General features: G+C 38.7%; 1 protein-coding gene across 6 annotated transcripts in view; it reads right to left on the reverse strand.

The window, feature by feature from the left end:
- ANO4 (anoctamin 4) overlaps window positions 1–21,672 on the reverse strand; it is a 399,084-nt gene that overhangs the window by 70,491 nt on the left and 306,921 nt on the right. For all 6 annotated transcript variants that reach the window (XM_058425434.1, XM_058425435.1, XM_032168899.2 and 3 more), the window contains 5 exons: window positions 20,858–20,913; window positions 17,956–18,077; window positions 15,572–15,706; window positions 14,404–14,500; window positions 9,664–9,724 (listed from right to left, as the gene is read on the reverse strand). In XM_058425434.1, the coding sequence (XP_058281417.1) occupies window positions 9,664–9,724; window positions 14,404–14,500; window positions 15,572–15,706; window positions 17,956–18,077; window positions 20,858–20,913 (471 nt within the window). The remainder of the gene's footprint in view (window positions 1–9,663; window positions 9,725–14,403; window positions 14,501–15,571; window positions 15,707–17,955; window positions 18,078–20,857; window positions 20,914–21,672) is intronic.

The following is a 21,672-nucleotide window of genomic DNA, read 5'->3' on the forward strand; positions in this document are numbered from 1 at the left end:
AAATAATGTAAAACCTAAAACCATAAAAACCCTAAAGGAAAACCTAGGCAATACCATTCAGGACATAGGCATGGGCAAAGAAAGACTTCATGACCAGAACACCAAAAGCAATGGCAACAAAAGCCAAAATAGACAAATGAGATCTAATTAAACTAAAGAGCTTCTGCACAGCAATAGAAACTGTCATCAGAGTGAACAGGCAACCTACAGAATGGGAGAAAATTTTTGCAATCTATCCATCTGACAAAGAGCTAATATCCAGAATCTACAAGGAACTTAAACAACTTTACAGGAAAAAACAACCCCATCAAAAAGTGGGCAAAGGATATAAACAGACACTTCTCAAAAGAAGACATTTACACAGGCAACAAACTTTTGAAAAAAAGCTCATCATCACTGGTCATTAGAGAAATGCAAATCAAAACCACAATGAAATACCATCTCATGCCAGTTAGAAAGGCAATCATTAAAAAGTCAGGAAACAACAGATGCTGGAGAGGATGTGGAGAAATAGGAATGCTTTTACACTAATTTACACTTTTGGTGGGAGTGTAAATTAGTTCAACAATTGTTGAAAACAATGTGGTGACTCCTCAAGGATCTAGAACCAGAAATACCATTTGACCCAGCAATCCCATTACTGAGTATAAACCCAAAGGATTATAAATCATTCTACTATAAAGACACATACACATGTATATTTATTGTGGCACTATTCACAATAGCAAAGACTTGGAACCAACCCAAATGCCCATCAATGATAGACTGGATAAAGAAAATGTGGCACATATACACCATGGAATACTATGCAGCCATAAAAAAGAATGAGTTCATGTCCTTTGCAGGGACACAGATGAAGCTGGAAACCATAATTCTCAGCAAACTAACATAGGAAGAGAAAACCAAACACTGCATGTTCTCACTCACAAGTGGGAGTTGAACAATAAGAACACACAGACACAGGCAGAGGAACATCACACACAGGGGCCTGTTGGTAGGTAGGGGGATCGGGGCGGGATAGCATTAGGAGAAATACCTAATGTAGATGACGATTTGAAGGGTGCAGCAAACCACCATGGCACATGTATACCTATGTAACAAACCTGCACATTCCGCACATGTATCCCAGAACTTAAAGTATAAAAAAATAAAAGAAAGAAAGAAACAAGATTGTCTTAGTTAATACAGGAAAATCTTTTGGCAAACTTCTATACCCATTCATGATTTTTAAAACCCTCAGTTCCTAATAATAGAAGGAATGTTCTTCAACTTGATAACAGACATATATGAAAATCTGTGGTGTCTATCATACTTAAAGGTGAAAGACTAAACACATTCCCCTAAGACTGGGCATAAGGCAAGGATGTCTAGTACATAACTTGTATCCAACATTATTCTGGAGGTCCTAACCAGTATAAGGCAAGAAAATGAAATAAAACTCATATAGATTAGAAAGAAAGAAAACTTATTTATTTTATAAATTTCTTAATCATCTATGTTGAAAATATTAAGGAATCTATAAAAAAAGCTAGAAGCACTAATAACTGAGTTTAGTAAGTCACAAGATATATGGTCAATATACAAAAGTTAATTGTATTTCTATGTAGTAGCAATGAATAACTGGCAATTGAAATTACAGAAAAATACTATTTGTAAAAAACTAAAAAAAGCCAATATATAGGCATAAATTTAACAAAATATCTGGAAGCCTTGTACATTGAAAATAACAAGACATTGCTTAGATAAATTACAGAATATGTAAATAAACAAAAAGCTAAACGACACTCAATCTTTCCAAACTGACATTGATTCAGCTTAATCCTAATCAAAATATCAACACTTTTTTTGAAGAAATTTAAGTGCTGATTCTACAATTTATTTGGAAATGCAAAGAACCTAAAACAGCAAAACAATTTTTTAAAAGAAAAATATGATTTTAGCAGTTATTATTATGCCATAATAATCTAGATGGTGTATTACTGCCATGTGTACACATACACATCAAACATAATAAAAATTCTGAAAACAGACCCATACATATATGGCCCATTGATTTCAACCAAAACGTACCAAGAAAATTCAAAAAGGAAAATAATGGTGTTTTTGACAAATGGTACTAGGAAAACTGGGTATCTACGTGGAAAGAAATAAATCTGCCCCTTACATTATGCCATATACAAAAACCAACTTGAAATAAGTCATAAACCTAAACGTATGAGCTAAAACGATAAGCTTTTTAGAAGACAATATAGACGAAAATCTTAGAAACTTTGAGTTTGGCAAAGATTTCATAAATAAAACATAAAAAACGAGGGCAGAAAAAAATTTAAATTAGACTATATAAAAAGAAAAAACTCTTGTTTTTCAAAAGGCACCATTAAAAAATAAAAATGCAAGCCTCAAACAGGGAAAAATATTTGCAAACACATGTATGATAAAGCATTTCTACCCAGAATATATAAAAGTACTCTTTAACTTAAAAATAAGACAAACAACCCAATAACAAGTGGGCAAATGATCTGAGCAAACACTTCACCAAGTAAGATGCGCAGATTGCAAATAAGCTCATGAAAAGATGTTCAACATCGCTACTCATTAGGGAAATGCAAATTAAAACTGCAATGAGATAATACCATATACCCACTAAAATCACAAATTATAAAGACTGACAATTCCAAGTGTTTGTGAGAATGTGGAACACCTGGAATTCTCATATCATGTTGATATTGACTACAAAATGATATGGCCACTTTGGGAAACAATTTCTTAAAAAGTTAGGCATTCACTTATCACATGATCCAGCAATCCCACTTTTAATTATTCATCCAAGATTAATGGATACAAAGGCTTTTATGAAAATGTACAAAATAAAAAAACTAGAAGAGCCAGTAGTTTCCAGGTTTATTTATAATAGTTAAAAACCATATTGAACACAAATATTCATTAACTGGTAAGTAGACGAACAAATTATGACATACACAGGCTCTGGAATACTACTCTGTACTAAAAAGAAACCAGCTACTGACACATGCAACAGCATAAATGAATCTCAACAGCATTAACTGAAGTGAAAGTAGCCAGACACAAAATGCTATATATTGAATAATTTAATTTGCATGAAATTCTAAAACAGCTGAAACTATAGTGGTAGAAAGCAGGTTTCAGGTTGCCAAGGGACTGACTGCAGAGGCATGAGGAAACTTTTGAGAGGATAAAAATGTTCTCTTAGGCCGGGCGCGGTGGCTCATGCCTGTAATCCCAACAGTTTGGGAGGCCGAGGCGGGCGGATCACAAGGAGATCAGGACCATCCTGGCTAACACAGTGAAACCCTGTCTCTACCAAAAATACAAAAAAAATTAGCTGGGCATGGTGGCAGGTGCCTGTAATCCCAGCTGCTCGAGAGGCTGAGGCAGGAGAATGGCGTGAACGCGGGAGGCAGAGCTTGCAATGAGCCGAGATCGTGCCACTGCACTCCAGCCTGGGGGACAGAGCAAGACACCATCTCAAAAAAATAAAAAATAAAAAATAAAAAGTTATATATCATAATTATGGTGATGCTTCCATGACTATATATATTTGACCTAATTTGTTGAATTGTTCACTTAAAGTTGCTGGATTTTATTGCACATAAATTATACCTAAAGTTGAAAAAAATCTTCCCACAATCCCACCACATAAAGCAAACCACCATTAATATTATGACATCATTTCTTTCTGTTTTCATTTACATTTAATATATTCAAAATCGTGTTTTACTTGTATACTCTATACCCTACTTTAAAAAAATTTAAATACAAGCTTTGTATTATCACATGCTTTGAAAGAGCAATTTATAATAGCTGCTTATAATTTACCAAACTGTTCTTCTATTGTTGGACATTTACATTGTTCACAAATTTTGCATATTATAAATAACTAAAGCTAGGAAAACGTTTTACACATGTGGCTTTTATTCTGGAAATTGGATCTTTTCTGAAGCCAAGTTCTGCGTAATATTTTGACTGAACACTAGAATGCCTTCTAAGGGGCCTGCCTGCCACCAGTTGGCCTCCACTTTCACCTCTCCCTGCACTGTTGCCAGAGTTATTTCCCAAATACAATTAATGATGTCCCTTCCCGGATGATAACTCCAGTTGGCTTTCTGTTGCTTACAGCGTGAAGCCATGTTCTCTTGTGGCACAAGTGGCCTGTGATAAGCAGCCCTCAGCCTTCGACAGGTACTCTGCTATGGGTTGAACTGTGTCCCCTCAAAAAAGGTCCCAGTGCCTCACAATGTGACCTTATTTGGAAGTAGAGTCAGTGCCCATGTAATTAGTTAAGATGGGGTCATAACTGGAGTAGGCTGGGCCCTTAATCCAATATGACCAGTGTCTTGAGAAGAAGATAGCCATGTGAAGACAGAGACACGGGGCAAATGCCAGGTGAAGACAGAGGCAGAGATAGGAGTGATGCATCTACAAACCAAGGAAGGCCAAGGACCATCAGCCATCACCAGAATCCAGGAGACTGGCATGGAACAGATCCTTCCCTCACAGCCCTCAGATTCCCACTGACATCTTGATTTTGGACTCTGAGCCTCCAGAACTGTTATGCAATAAACTATTGTTTTAAGCTACCCAGTTTGTAGTACTATGTTACAGCAGCCCTAGGAAACTAATACACACTCAACTTCCCTATCACTCTGAACAGCCAATTCTTCCTTTTCAGAGCTTCACAAATACTCCTGTCACCTAAGAATGTTATCTGCACCTCTCCTTCCAATCCCACTACTTTGCCTGGCAAAGCTAAGACTTCTTTCCAATATCTCTTCTTGGGTGAACCTTTTCTACTTTTCCCTTTGCCTCAGGAAGTTGACTACATAAACCCTCATTGTCCTGTTGTAAATTGGACTTGCCCTGTATTATAATTATCAACTCTCCTTTAATATACTGAGATTTTTGAAAGCAGAGATCACATCTAACTCATTTTTGTGTATGAGTTAATGAGATCTTAATTCACACACTTCACAGAAGATGCACAACATGGTGGACACACTTTGGAATGACTCTGGAGTGAAACAGACCAGATCTGGTTTAAAGTTTAGGCTCCACACCTTATCAGCTACTGGAATCCTGGGCAAGTTGCATAACCTCTCTGAGCCTCAGTATCCTCATCTATAAAATAAGGTTAGTAATTTTTTTCTCGTGGGTGATGAGAAATTGATGAGCTATCCTATGTGAATGTGCATACAAACATGGTAGGCCTTTAGTAAATGTGTACCTTTTTCAACATACAATTACCATTTGTTTGTTGAACATGTAGATAAGACTATAAAATATAAAGTTAGCATAAATATCTAGAAACAAAAGGCTGATTCTTGCAAAATTTATTTTTTTAAATGAGACATACTTCATTCTCCAATTACTAACAGGATCGCACTAAATAATTACCATCTTGTCATTTTTATTAAAGAGCTTTGTGGATCTTGCTTTGTGTGTTTACTGGGGACAACTTAACTTTTGGCAATCCTAAAAGTAAAAAATGAAAAACAAGGGGGAGAGAGAAAGAAAAAACAAACCAAACCAGAAACAGAACAGAGGGAAATAATCTGCTTCCCCGACAGGTCTCTGCCAACATCCAGTTCCCTAATGACTCATTTTTTTTCCTCAGGAGAGGAGTTATTTTGTCCATAATCATTCTGCCCCTTGGACCTTTCTGAACAAAAACGAGCACTGAGGAATGGGCCACACTGTAATTCCAGCCCAGACCTAGGCTCACAGCATACCTCGGGGATCCCCAGGGAGCTCTACACTCGCACAGATGTGACCTGAACAAAGGTAGTAGAGTTCTGTCAGGATTCCTAACCCAATGCCAAGGCCCTCCCAGTTGCTACAAACTGGTTACAGATGGAGTCTTATTATTTTTTTCTGGTGAACACACAAAGCAAAGGCAACAAAATGAACACGTCAAGCCCAGCCCTTCAGAAGTCTTGTAAACCACTTATATCTGTTCTCATCAGCTCCATATCTAGCAATTTCCTGAAAATAGAGTGCATTTGTTTTCTTTAATGCTGTAATTTGTCAATCATAAGAGATGATCCTGAGACCATTAAACTGAGCTCCATTAGAACTGACACATTTTTATAGAACATCACTGTCTCAAAGCAGGATAAATAAGGCTCAGGACAGGCATAGCAGTCCTTTATTTTAAGGTTCAGTTCTCTAAAACAGAAGGAAATGGTAACAAACAATAACTGATTCTAGCAGTAGAGCAGAGGAGCTCAGACCGCCCAGTTTAACTCTTGGCTTTGCCACTTTCTAGCTACTGCTGCAGTTTCCTTATCTGTCATGTGAGGATAAGAACGGTACCTTTTTAAAAGTTTGCTGGAGAGATTAAATGAGATGATACATGGGCAATGCTTAGGACTGTATTTAGTACACAGTAATCCCTCAGAAATGAATGCTATTAATATAACTGTTAATATTGTTGACTCTTTCAGATTTCTGCAAAAGGCATTATCTCTATCTACAAAGAAACACTTGGGGCAACTCATTCTTTTTCTCAAACTAGCACATTTCTGGGAATAATATGGGATTTAAGCAATAAGTTGTCATCTAAGACAAAGGAATTTAGAGGGTGAATTATTCCAGGCATGTCTTGCCTGGAATGGCCCTAAAGTGTTCCTTTGTGCCCAAATTTTATTACAGAACATCCATCAGAGTCTTACAAAGTATACTCCAAAGCACAAGGGCTGTTAAATCTACAATCCACCCACTTTCAACCTCAGAAACTTCTCAACTCCATGCTCCAGGCAGCCAGCACCAATCAGCTGAGGTTGGCAAGGGGATAAAACAAAACCTGCTTGTCATCCATAACATAAAACACAACTTGCAAAGAGGGCATGCAATCCATTTTATAATGGAGGTAGTGGGGAAGAGTAATAACCTCTGCCTTATGAACAAATGTCATCATACCAAAATTTACTTCTATGTAGTCTCAGGAGGTAAACTGTGAGAAGAAACCATTATTTAATTCAAAGTGTATTTGAAATTGGTGAAATATTGAAGTGGGTAAGGAAGTTTTGTGTTTTAATTCTTCCAGGATACCACCAGGATACCACTGTTTATAGAGAAGCATTAACTCATTACACAGTAAATCAGCAGCCCAAGACAGAGCTTCCAAATGACTATGCCAGGAATAATAATAATGCCCCTTTCAACCCTTTTGGCTTCTGAGGCTAGGGTGTTTGGGACAGCCCTATGCATGGCCATGAGGCGGCTCCTCCATGTATAGCAGCATGCTGTGTAAATATTTTCATCTTTATGTGTGCTATGACCTGAAAAGTTTAGGAAATGAATACATTTAGGTTTACAATATACATTTAGTATTTAGGTTTACAGAATACTATATACATTTAGGTTTACAGAATACATTTAGTATTTACAATACTGGTTTAGGAAATGAATACACTTCCAAAGTCCCCTCATTTGTGACCATGGCAAAGCTTAAGCATTATATGGCTTATCCTAATCATGGTGTATGATACTAATAGATTCTAGTAAAACTAGATACGCATTCTTTATCTGAGAGCTCATTCCCGTAATCAAAATTCTGTTAGGGTTAGTTTTTTTGCAAGAGACAAGGATGCATTAAGGGTAGCATGAACAGTGAAAGCTTTTCACAAGGTCCACCAAGGGAGGCAGGAATCCTACAGGAAAAAAGACATGGCCTATTTAGAGACAGGAATATGGAAGCCCAAAGCTTGAGAGAGGCCTCAGCCACAAGAGAGTCTGGGTCTTCATCCTGACACTCCACTAATAACATGACTTGGCTATACTCTCTCTTTGCTCCTCTCTGGGGGATTGTCTTGCATTTTCTCCCAGTTGGCTTTTTCGCCCTCTAATTTTTCCACTAGTTCTTTGCTTCTACCTATTTCTAGGTTCTGATTCTCATAACTTCAGCCTCCTAATTCCTCCTGGTCCCTACTTTTACCCAGTGGTCAATTTGGTCTTTCTCTTTCTCCCTCCCTCCTGCCCTCTGTATTTTTCAGTGTCAGTTCCTGCTGCTAACTCCCTATTTCCCTTTACATTTCCTAGTCCACATTCTGGAAAATAAGAATCTGGGTGGCCCTACCAGTCCTTGTCTGGGCAGAACCTCAGGCCTTTTCCCAGGCCACTCCCCAACCTGTGGTTTGACTGATCTTGGTTCAAATGCTTACTGGCTGAGAGGGACTGGAGTCATGGGGTTCAAAACATGTCCCTTCAACAGAGCTGTGATGGGTGGGACAATTTTCCTTTGACAGTCTCTAGGTACAAAAGACACAATATATCAAGAACAAGCTTCCTCAAGTGAACAAGGTTTTATTTCCACTTATCAAAAAAGACCTCTTAAATACATTCACTGTATCATAAATAAATACTTTTGGTAATTTCTTTCTCTTTCTTCTTCTCTTTTTCCTTCTTTCCTTCCATCCATCCTTCCATCCATCTGTCCATCCATCCATCCATCCATCTATCCATCCACCTATCTATCCATCAACCCACCCATCCATCCAACAGAAACTTACTGATTTCATCTATCTAAAAAAAAAAAAAAAGTATGAGATCTCTGATGATCATAATGGCCCTCGAGGACCATAAATCTACTAGGCAAGAGAAATTATGTGTGAAAATAATTTTAAGTGCCCTAAGAACAAAATGCCACGGAAATTCAAAGGAGAAAGACATCTTTTGGCTGGAGCAGATGACATTTCAGCTGGGGCCTGAAAGATGGGGAAGATTCCAATATTCATAGCAGACATAATGAACAAGATGAGCCTAAGTCTAAAGTTAGTAGAATTTTGTTAGATCAAAATTGAGATTTTGGCAATTAAAGTTACGGGAGAAAAGTATAATTGTAAAAAATTCAAACCAGACTAAAAATATATAGCATAAAGCTTGTCTCTCATCGTGTTCACTTACTCTTCCATGAATCTTCCTTTTCAAAGGTTAACTGCCATTAACTGCTTTCCATGAATTTGTGAGATGTTTTTCTATACCATTAAGTTGAAGCTTTATAATTATTTGACTATTACATATTAGTTAACCCATTTTAAAAAGAGGTAGGTTAAATAACTTGCCAAAAATCACACAGCCTAGTGTGTAAAGGGAGTTGAGATTTCAATCAAGTCCTGTTGCTTCCAAACATTTGACTGTTTTCATCACACCTTGTGTGACGGGGCTGTTAGCTTGAAATGATATCAAAAAACTCAATTCAGTCCTGTGAATAGGCCTTGTTTTTAGGGGTAATTTTGTACAGAGCTAGAAGAAAGCTAAAGGTGGGTACTCACACGTTAGCCACTTACAATAGAAAGTCCTATATATACTGAGATGGTGTTCCAGTTCTCCCCGACCTAAATTAAGTTGTACCATAAGCTTTATTTCTGTGTCCAACAGAAAGTAAATTTTACTCTAATAACCGAGTGCTAATGACATTGTTGAAGGTTTAAGAGAAATCAGACATGTCTCTCTTCTACAATATCGTTTAAAATAAACCCAATAAATTATTTACCAACTTTCTACTAATAGGAAAGCCAACTCCATTTACTCAAGCTTCTTTCTTTCACATCCAAAGTGAAAATTCTAAAGGAATATATCACAGGGCATATGAGGAAAACTCAAGTTTTATGGTTATAGAACACTTACCCCAGACTGCCATGAAAACAGCAAAGAAGACAGTGGCTCCATTGTCAAAAAGGTGGGTTACCTGTGAATAATAAGAATCGGTGTTGAGCTAATTTCTCATATATGATATTCCAATTCAAATTTTTTCAAGTTCCATAAAAATAGCTGTGATTATATGAGTTTTACAGGCTTTGTTTTGGGTGGGGGGGATATTCCTTTTGAACCATAAATAAAAAAAGTCTTCCTCTAATTGCAAGGTAGTTCATATATAGAGGATACAATTTGTTCTCTTTATGTGGTTATCATCTAGTTGAACATTTATCAGCAGCCCCAATAGTGCTACTAAGAATTCCCTTTTGTGCACAACAAAACTCTTACACACGTACATATGTGTATGGATATAGTTATATTTAGGACCAGGAAGGTATCGTTAGTGCTGCTTTAAATGTTTTCAACTTCCCAAGCACTGTTTTTAATGCCTCATTTATTCACTTTGAAAACATGGCTATTTTGTTTATGCAGTTTTGAGCAAACATTTTCTGGACTGCCCTCTGGATATCAGCCTGATAAAAAAGAGCAGAACCATTAAGCAAATCCAACTCTACCCTTATTAAAGCCTTGGGTAATCACTATATTTACCTACTGCACATAACACAAAGGCAGCTAGCAATACTTTATTGCTAGAATAATATATTCTATTGCAAACATCACAGAAGAAAGCAAAAATATCCATTTTTACTGCAAAACTGCCAAGCTCATTCCTGCCTCCAGTATAAATAATACCAATGTCCGTGACAAATTGAAATGATGACTGATCGGTTCATAAAAAATAACCTTTTTTGGGGGTACTTTATAGCTACCTATAAAGTACACTTTATTGTCCCTTCGAGAATGCACCAAATATAAACAGGTTTTTCATGTTATATCAGAATGTGAAGTATTTCAGATTATTCCAGAAGTTTCTCTTTCTTTGAATAGAGGAGAGATGGGCAGCACTCAAATATCTACTGTGAGACAAATGTCTGAAGCTTATCTATTTCATATGCCAGAGGGAATGTTAAGCTGTATATTGGGCACTCAGTATCAAACCAAGCTTGAAGGTTCTAGTGGTATTTGATTGGACTGTGCTCTCTATCAGAGTTTGTTGTTGTTGTTGTTTGTTTGTTTGTTTTTGAGATGGATTCTCACTCTGTCACCCAGGCTGGAGTGCAATGGCACAATCTTGGTTCACTGCAACCTCCGCCTCCTGGGCTCAAGCAATTTTCCTGTCTCAGCCTCCCAAGTAGCTGCGATTACAGGCACCCGCCATCATGCCCAGTTAAGTTTTGGATTTTTGTAGAGACAGGGTTTTACCATGTTGGCCAGGCTGGTCTCAAACTCCTGACCTCAGGTGATCCGCCTGCCTCGGCCTCCCAAAGTGCTGGGATTACAGGCGTGAGCCACCACGCCTAGCCTCTATCAGAGTATTTACTGAGAGTTGCTAGAAAGTGTAGCTTGCACCATCAGTGTCCATTCTGGAAATGGACTGCAGTTATCATTGCTTTTGGCTACCCAGATCATCTGTCTTCCATTCTCCTTTCTCCAGGTAACTCCTGCTGGTCCCAAGGGACACATGGCTCAAAATAGAAGCTATCAGGGTACTGCCCCGGGGCTCATACACAAACATTTGGAGACAGACAGCTTTCTGCTGCAGTTATCAATTTGACAATATGTGAATAAGGAGGGGTAAGGTTATAGGGGCTCTGGTTCCTAACGAGATGGTCAGTTAGCTTAAGCTGATGGCATCTTCTGCCAAAATCAGTCCTGGAGAAGCAAGGTAGTAGACTCCAGGAACTAACAAAACACAAAAACAAAAAACAAAGACCCTGAGAAACCTCAGGGGAGATGGGAGGTTATCTTGAACTGGTATGTGTGTGATGGTGGTGGTGTGTGGGGAGAGGTAGGTTGTAGATACCAGGTAGAGTGAGAGCACAGGTTAGAGAAATACATAAGCTCTACTCTAGCCTCTCTCCCTTAAATGGCCATTGGACAATTAGTTTCCCCTCCCTCAGAAATCAGCTAAGCAGGCCACACCACAGGTGCTGGTGTTCCTGGAGCAATATCAGGGAATTCTCAAAGTCCTGCTCAGTTAGACATGGGTGAAAAGCAGGTGCTACCTGGATAGCTGCCCCAGGGCATTCACTCCATAGTCTACCTCCTCTTAAACCTCAGCATTGGCAGATTACAATCAAGGGAAAGTGCCCAATTCTGCTTTGTTCTAAGCAGGTTTAAAAATGAAACTGACCAGAAAAGTCCTCTGATAGAGTGGTAGCACACAGTCGTGCCTGGGGCACGCTGTCCTTTCTGTAACTCACCAGGACTGACAAACTTGGCCTTGGCCTCTGACCTTTACTCAAAGTGGCTGATGCCTCCAGAGGACAAGTACCCAAAGGCCAAAATAATAAAATATATGGGGAAGACAACAACCCCTCCCCTCCAAAGAAGATTCCCATAGACATAGTGTAGCAGCAGACCAGGAGTTTAAAATAAGCACAAAAATCCACTTAAGGAGACAAAGGAAGGAAGACGTAAGCCTGGAGCCAAGGCAGCTGGTAGCCGTCTTTTCTGCTGTACAGAGAACTAGTCTACAGAATGATCATGTGGGCAGGGACACCGGGGTCCCTGAAGGACCAGTTCCAGGCTGTGAGGCCCACATGATCCCACAGTGTGAGCTACCCCAGTATCTGTTCTGGCAAAATGTACCATTACATCACTTTCTGCCTAAGCCAGTTGGAGTTGGGTTTCTGATTCTTGCAAACACAAGAGTCAAGGATACAGCATCCCTATCAGCAGAACAGCCACTGATTGGACTAGATCCTAGCTCCAATCTGATCTAATATTTCTGTGTATCCACAGTCCCATGAAATCACTCTGACATCTGTAATAAATATTTCTAAAGGAAACCCTGTATAACTCCAATTCTGTCATTCTAAGGCTTTTTATCTTTCATTTTACTAAGTTTCTAGGCAAGGCCAAATGTTAAATTCAGAATCTAAACATCTTGTGGCTCAGTAGGGCACAGTGGTAAAGAAGGCATGTTTTGGAGTGCAATAAACCAAGGCCCAGCTACTTATTGCTGCATGACCATGCATGCGTAATTTGAGTCTCTGAATAAAATGGAAATAACAACACTTATCTTGAAGTTGCTATGAGAATTAGAAATAATCAATGTAGATTGTCTAGCTATTATTATAGCTGTAACCATTATAATTATTATTGTTCTAGGTCTTAAGTTAGGGAGGATAACTGCCAAAATAAGGCCCTATAAAATCTGAGCACTCATAAACTATTCATCATGATTCTTTAAAAGAATTATTAAGGATCTCCTAAAAAGAGAATTTTACTCAAGCATATCTTTCCACATTAAAAAAAAAAAACTAGGCTTCTGCTTTTGGGGTTCCCCAGAAGCAGAATTTTAAAACCTGAGTCATTCAGGCTTATATCTGACCTTTAAACAAAATTATATTACTGACAAAGCTCTTGATCCTCACCAAATCTCTATGTCCTAAAGTCACCCTGTTAAATTTATCCTCATCTACTCAGGTCTATCTGAGTGTTTCCTAAAGATAGGGAGAGCATTTTGTGCTTTTTTTGTCCCTTGCAACATAAGAGCTCAAATCTTTCTAAAACCACAGCTCACTGCTGCAGCTCCTCCCACACAGACTGGCCACCTGCAGTACTAAAGACATTATAGATAGGCGGGATCCTGGGTTGCCTATCAAATGTTCTCTCATTTAAAATGAACAAAACTCTGCAATGCCAAGAGAGTAATTAGAGAGATCCAGGCTTCAGTGATTACAAAAGCTGGATAAAATCTGCCAAGGCCATTTATATCTGAATCTGGGCAAGCCAAAAAGCAGTGGCTCTTGGAAAAGTCTTCACAAACCCAAACTTCAGCTATTGTTTTGTGTTAGGGACACCACCACCTAAGTATCAAAAAACTCTAGGAATGTGAGGAACGTGTCTAAGAAATAAAGTAAGGCATATCACAAGAAAGATGTGCAATAACACATAATAGAAATAGTGGTGCCATGTATTTTTTTTCTCAAAGCACTTTCACATATATTTTCTTTAGTCCTCGTGTCATGCCAACAGGGTATGACAGAGAGGACACATATTTCTTGCATTTTAGAGACAAGAAAGCTCAGAAGACTGAGCTTCTTTCTATGAAAGAAGACTTTCTTAGAAAGGGGGCACATTTCAGGGCTAAAGAGGTAAGTGGCTGAGCTAGCCTTAAATGGAGGTCATTTTGACAATAATGATGAAGAGGAGGCAAATGATGATAGCTGTCATTTACTGAGGTCTATTTACCAAGCACTATGCTCAGTATATACCTTAACTCCATGTGAAACAAGCATCATGATCTCCATTTTGCAGATGAGAAAACTGAGACTCAAAGAAGTTAAACATCTAGTTCCCAGACAGAGAAATGGTAAAGAGCAGAGTCAAAATTTGGACCTAACTTTCTCTGACTCCAGCACTGTGCTCCTCACACTGTGCCATGCTGCAGCTCCATGGACGATGTCTAGAGCCATGCCTTCCAAATACATGGACATTTAACAAAGATATCTGAATTAGAATACTGAATGATGGAGATAAGTCTATCCCACAACATTCACTTGAAAATCAAAGACTGGAAATGACAGAATAGAGTTACCCACCATCCCTCAGGAAGGCGTGTGTTAAATTCAATTCACCTAAAATGCTACAGTTTGAAATTACCTTGGCATATACACAGCTGTCTGACAGCCGCATGAATGGACAGTATTTATCACACACAGGACACATGATGATATCTGTAGCTTGGCAGACTTCTTTACTGGAAAAGAGAACAGAAAGGACTGCTTTTTGATGACATGGAACATTTTTTTCTAACTTCACCAGAATGTTCAACCAGTAAATAAGATCCAGTAGATTAAATGTTCACCCTTAGAAGCATCTTAGCTTTATCTGCTATTAATGTAAACAAGTTCTTGCACATTTAAATAATTTGGTAAACCTACTTATGAGGCTGTTCCTTATCTTTATGTATTAATAAGTTAAACTCAGGAAAATACATGAAGCCAAACATTGATTGTCATATCCCAAATTATAGAAATGTCCTTCACTTTTCAAAGGTCTGAAGCAATTTCATACTGAATTAAGGGAGTAAGAAGATATATAAAGATATTTATCTTGATCTCTATATGTATGATAAGTTAAAACTAATATGGAAAACAAAACATAAATGACTAGAGATTCTAGCCCTATCCTGGGGGAAAACTATATTTAACTAACACATTAACAATTTCACCAGAAAGTAAAATGTTTTCATAGGTGGGAGGCTTAATCACTCACTTTTATTTTTGCAATCACATTTAAAAGGCACATTTACAATTTAAGATCATTGTCCAGCCTTGCAACAAGATCTCTGTGAGTACCTTGACCTATATTCTGGTGAGACAACCAAGATAATGATGATCAACGCTGAACCACTCCCAAGGTACTAGCAAGCTGGTGAGATGTCTTTCTGGCTCAAGTTGTAAAAACACAGAATTCGTAAGAGAGAATTGTTAGTTCGCTATTTTGCAGTATCAGCTCAGAGAAAAAGTGAAAAAGTAAAAAAAAGAGAGCACTTATAGCCAGTGAATGAAAGTGGCTTGTTCTGTGGATATATAGTAGCTTGTATGTCTGAAAAGGTAACTTTTACTTGCATGGTATCTGAAGACCATGGCAGCAAGGACAATGGATGGAGAGGTCCTAGTGGACTGAAACTTTGAGTTTTTCCATGAGAGGGTAGGAAGTTTGAGTGAAACGCTAAATGTCTCCACAATCTGTGAATACCCGCAAAGTGCAAACAGCCACCTCCGAGTACTAAACAAAGGCAAGCTCATCCAAGAGCTCCCCGTACCTGACTTGGCTGTGATCCAGAGTGGTGACGCCATACAAAAAGACAAACAATCCAATGAAGGCAGCTGGGAAGAGCATGCCGGTGTACCAGCCCAACCAGGCAAAATATAACCCAATCTTCTCTCCAAAGTACCGCCTGTTAAAGACACAACGGCCTTGCAAATTACAGTGCAGTGTGTAAAGTTAAGCATCATGAAACTTCGTATAGTCATTTTACTTTGTAGTGGCCTTACTGGTAAACTGCAAGCAAGGTAAGCCAAGATAATAGAACATCCAATCAAATCTAGGATCCGGGCTTACATTTCTTCTACAACTACTCTATATCAGAACTAGAATTAGCCCTTCCATAAAATAACATGGTTGTATACAAGCTTATTCTGAGAAGACAGAATGGACTGGAAGGGGCCAGAGTGGGCAAAGGGAGAGCGACTAGGCACACAACTGTCATAGTCCAGGTAACAAGTGAAGGCAGTGGAGATGCTGAGGTGGGGCCCAATTCGAGAGATACGGAGGAAGTAAAACCTACAGGATGGGAACTGTTTAAGAGATGACATTCCCTAGATGCTTCACAACTTCATTCTACTCAAGGCTTGGTTGTGCTTTTCATCCCCCTTTATTTGCCCAACACAAATGCCACCATTCTTCAGGGCTCAGCTCTCCAGAGACTTCCACAGGGGTGCTGCCACATCCGTTCTTTCCATTTTTCTGAATTCCTGTAAAACTTATGGCCTCTGTCACACATTTTACCTTATTATGCATGGCCTTGTATTTTCTTTTCTCGATGTTTCAAGTATGCGGGGCCTGTATTGCTAAGGAAAACTGAGTTTTTCAGAGCCAGAGACCATTTGGCGTCTGTTTGGCTTTGCCAATAGTACTTAGCACAGTACTAGAAACACAATAGACAGTTAATTAATAAGCATTGACTAACCAAAACTGCAAAATCTTAATCAAAACACTGTCATGAATGGGAAATGTGTTGCTTACAGCAATTATCTGTGATTTCTGATCAATGTAATCCTGTAACATGGCACTGAGGCTGGGAAGAGAATTTACTTTTGTTTTTCCCCCCACTGTTTATCATACATTGAGTGTGACCAAAGGAAAATGATCTTATCTCAGAAAATATTTTCCATTCTCTCAGATTATCTGGATTATTTGTTACCAATACAAGGAATGGATCACAATTCATCAATGCCCTTGGAACACTTGGTGATAAGGGCTCAAATATAAAGTGCATTGTCTTTTGTTTGTCCTCCCCTCTGGGCTCATTTTTGTTTTTTATGGCCCTGGTATTTAAGTGAAACAACACATCTAGCTAGTCTAGGAAATGAGACATGACTTTCTCTTTAATAAGGAATCCAGGAAGTGTGGGTTGTTATTACCCAATCTTAATAACCTCTAAATAAATAATGAGGTGTCAGAGAATAATGTTGCCAAGGCAGAAGGTTGGGCAGATATAGATGGCTAAAAAAATATATATATATTTACACACATATACACCATGGAATACTATGCAGCCATAAAAAAGGATGAGTTCATGTCCTTTGCAGGGACATGGATGAAGCTGGAAACCATCATTCTCAGCAAACTATCATAAGATCAGAAAACAAAACACCACATGTTCTCACTCATAAGTGGGAGCTGAACAATGACAACACGTGGACACAGGGAGGGGAACATCACACACCAGGGCCTATGGGGGATGGGGGGCTAGGGGAGGGATAACATTAGGAGAAATACCTAAAGTAGGTGACGGGTTGATGGGTGCAGCAAACCACCATGGCACATGTATACCTATGTAACAAAACTGCATGTTCTGCACATGTAACCCAGAACTTAAAGTATAATAATAAAAAAAACATACATTTCCACGTCACAGTTATCATAGGTTAAAAGCTGATAAACTTTTTGACCTGCAGATTAAAACAATCTTTAAAGGTTATTAGTTTTAAATGAAAACTAAGCCTGAAATGTATTGGAATGACAGTACTCCATATGCCCTATTTGCTAACAGTAATAAATATTTTACTTTGTCAGTAATATATGTAAGCAGTGTTACCTTTGTACAAGATGGTTTGTCAATAAGACTCACATGGACTCGCTTCTTATGAAGTCTTGTGACAGGCCTGGCTGATCTCACATGCCCGTTCCTGGGCCCCTTTCTAAGACTCTTTTTGGGGGAAATTCCATCCTCATCAGAGGGATGGTAGGTTTACCAAGAACAGCTGATGTCCTCAGATGAGTTTCCCCCTTGTGAAGAAGCCAGATATGAGTGAGAGCTGTACACTTCAGGCTCTTTTTGCTTCATTGAGAGCTTGTCCCAGCTGACAGTCTGCCCTAATCATTCTGTGCAAGCTTTATATTTGCAGCTGATTAAAAACTCACCTTACAAGATCCAAAGGTTGGTATTTATACCACACGCCCCAGGAGGCCCAGCACTCATAGAGTAGATGTCGGTGGTTTTCTGCTCCATGGGTTCGAATGGAGTTTTTACTTCTATAACTTCCCTGGGATAAAAACACCACGCCAGTGAGGTAGTACTCACAAAACTCACAAGGAAATGCTGATGGTAACATAAGTGTCTTACAGCAGGTGTTGTGATAGGAGTGGTATGAGAAAGAAATGAATCCTCTCTATTAAAGGGCAGGCAGTTTGATGAGTTGTTCTGGACATTGTCTTGCTGCTGCTGATATCTAGTAAAATGCATGTGCTTGCTATAATCAGGAAGGTTTGAACTGAGTTCAAATTCAGTTCTGCTACTTTTCAGCTAGAAGATCCTGGACAAGTTCCCTAAATGCTCTGAGCTTTGGTTTTCTAATCCATAGTGGAATTAATAGTATTTGTCCCATTTGGTTTCTTATGTGGTTTGAATGAATAAAGTGTCTGGCCCAGGGGCCATGCCCAAGACTTATTAGTTCTCTTCCCTACTTCTTTTTTTTTTTTTTTTTTTTGAGACTGTGTTTCACTCTGTTGCCCAGGCTGGAGTGCAGTGGCGCAATCTCAACTCACTGCAACCTCCAGCTCCCAGGCTCAAGCGATCCTCCCACCTCAGCCTCCCGAGTAGCTGGGACTATAGGCATGTGCCACCATGCATGGCTAACTTTTGTATTTTTTGTAGAGATGGGGTTTTGCCATATTGCCCAGGCTAGTCTCGAATTCCTAGACTCAAGTGATCTGCCCCCGCTCAGCCTCCCAAAGTGCTAGCATTACAGGTGTGAGCCACTGTGCCTGGCCTCTCTTCCCACTTCTTTCAAGATAGGATAGTTGGTAAACAGCCATAGTTGTAACCTTGTCACAATGTTATCAACAAGAAAATTCTAGAATGTAAAAGCTGGAAGTCACTTCAGAATTCTTGTAATTTAAATTTAATTCAATCTCCTCATTGAAGAAGTGAGGAGACAAAGGGCCAGAGAGGTGCATGTTTTTCTGAGGTTAGTTTGTGGCAATGATAGTTTCACAAAGAGAAAAGGTACTTTCTGGAGGCAAGCTAATTATTCACATTAAGTGGAGAAGCCTTTTCTTATTTATTTATTTATTTTTGGTAGAGACAATGTCTTACTATGTTGCCCAGGCTGGTCTCGAACTCCTGGACTCAAGCAACACTTCCACCTTGGCCTCTCAAAGTGCTGGGGTTACAGGCCTGCGCCACCATGCCTGATAAGAAGACCTTTCTTAATGGAAAGAACACAGGGCTGGGAGTAAAGAAACTCAGGTGAGTCTCAGATCAACCACCAACTCATTGTGTGACTTAAGGAGGTTTCACCTTTCTCTAAACCTCTATCTAAATCCTTAACGTGAAAAAAGGGCAGCAATATCTGACCTTCTGCCTTTTTGCCTCTGAGGTTAAATAATATAATCAAGTTAAACTGAGAGTAAAAAGTCAGAAAAGCAATGATGCAATGATTGCTGCTGCTATTACCAATTTGGAACTTCTCTTCTCATAGAATACAGGGCTTTACTGAGATAGGAAAGTCATTGTGAAAGGCATGAGTCACTCTGTGGGGCTTTGTAGTTGCATCTTCTCAGACACCCCCATGCCCACCCACCCACCGCCCTGCACAGACACTTCTGCCACTTACCATCTCTCAAACACTGCCCGTACCATGAGCTGGGCTGCGAGCAGGGAGGATGCAGTTCTCACAAAACCCTTTTTCTGGGCAATGCCAACTAATAATGACATGATGAAGCCACATGATGTTTTGGGGAACAGTATGTCTTTAGAGTTCAGAAACACCTGCGTATGGCTCTAGCAAACCTTTGTGTCAAAATGTTTGCTTCTGTCATAGTAAATGGAGCATTCCAAACATGTTTCCTGGCAGTCTAAACAGGGTTTCAGATGGCAGCTTCTGGTTTTCTTAATAAATAAGGTTCTGAATATTCTACTTCATCTTTTGTACCCTCTTGGTGTTTAAAATTAAGAAAAGTACCACTGTAAGCCAAAAAAAAAGTATGTTTTGGAAAGACTTGCCATTTACAGAGAGTTGGAACTGTCTTCCAAAGTCTATTGACAAATTATTACCATTTTTCCAACAGAAGGCTGTACTGAACATCAGCTAACAGTTGCTGCACATTGGCTACTTTGTGAGGTCCCAGAGGACAGAGGCTATGACTTTTATCTTTGTATTCTCTGTGTCATAGAGTGACCACAGTAGGGGTGCAACACCATGAAAATGACAATAATCTCTCAAAAATCATGAGGGATTATGTTCCTAAAAACCCAGGTGTAGGGGAATTCTGGATTAAATAATTCAGGATCTACTGCGGAAAGTAGAGCTGGGGTAATCAGTTACACTTGTGAAAGTAATTTATATGATGGAGACTATGTAGGAAATAGAGTCACAGTATTTATACATCTTAGGTGAGCAATGATGAGTACAACAAAGGAATTGTGGTACATATATACCACAATTTTTAAGGAATAGCTATACATTTATTTGTTGCAAAGACTATATATTTCAAGAACATTCTTCTTGTGGATTTGGTGCCTCATGCAAATTTTCAATGCCTTTTTAATTTTATGACTTAAAGTCTCTAAGCCATTCCTATGAATTCATGCTGAATGACTATTGATTTAAGTATTTTCACAATTACATAAAAAGATATATAGAAATAAATCTATGCTGAGGAAGAGATATAACAATTGAAGTAGACCCTCACTAATTACCCATTGAATAAATTAAATTCATTCTGAACAAATGTCAACAAATTCAATTACTGACTATCTCTAGAAGCTGATTTTAGTAACAAACAATTGAAAGAAAGATAAGGATTAAAGACAGCACAATACCTCATGCAGGGGAAATGCAGCTTCATAGGAGCCATTGGTAAGCAAACGATTCAGACCTAAAACAGCAAATAAGTCCATTTGAATTAATACAGAGTTTGAATACTCACAATGTTCAAAACAAATGTAAGCATGGTGCTTTTTGGAGAAAACAATCTAAGCTATCAACCCTCTTAGGGGCACCAAGAGTTAGAAAAAAAGCTCTGCTGCCATGAAATTGGGATCAAGGGCTGGGAAATTCACTAAAAAAAATTAAAATATTTAACCATCAAATAAAGATTGAATATATCCAAAGTGTATAATGTGATGACTTGATATGCATATACATTATGTAATGATTACCACAATCACATTAATTAACACATCTATCTCCACCCATGCTGTACATTAGATCCCCAGAACTCATTCATTTTATAAATGAAACTTTATACCCTTTGATCAAAACCTCCCCATGTTCCCCATCCCCAGGGCCTAGCAACCACTATTCTACTCTCTGTTTCTAAGAGTTTGGCTTTTTAAGATTCTAAGTGAGATCACGCAGTATTTGTCTTTCTGTGTCTGGTTTATTTCACCTAGCATGATGCCTTCCAAGTTCATCCATTTTGCAAATGGCAGAATTTTCTTCTTTTTATGGTTGAACAATATTCCATTGTATATATGTACCACAATTCCTTTATCCATTCTTCCATCAGAGGACACTTGGGTTGTTTTCATATCTTGGCTATTGTAAATAATGCTGCAATGAACATGGACGTGCAGATATCTCTTCAAGATACTGATTTCAATTCCTTGGGATATGTACCCAAAAGTAGGATTGC

Source organism: Hylobates moloch, unplaced genomic scaffold (assembly GCF_009828535.3).
Source record: "Hylobates moloch isolate HMO894 unplaced genomic scaffold, HMol_V3 SCAFFOLD_12, whole genome shotgun sequence".
Lineage (NCBI taxonomy): Eukaryota > Metazoa > Chordata > Mammalia > Primates > Hylobatidae > Hylobates > Hylobates moloch.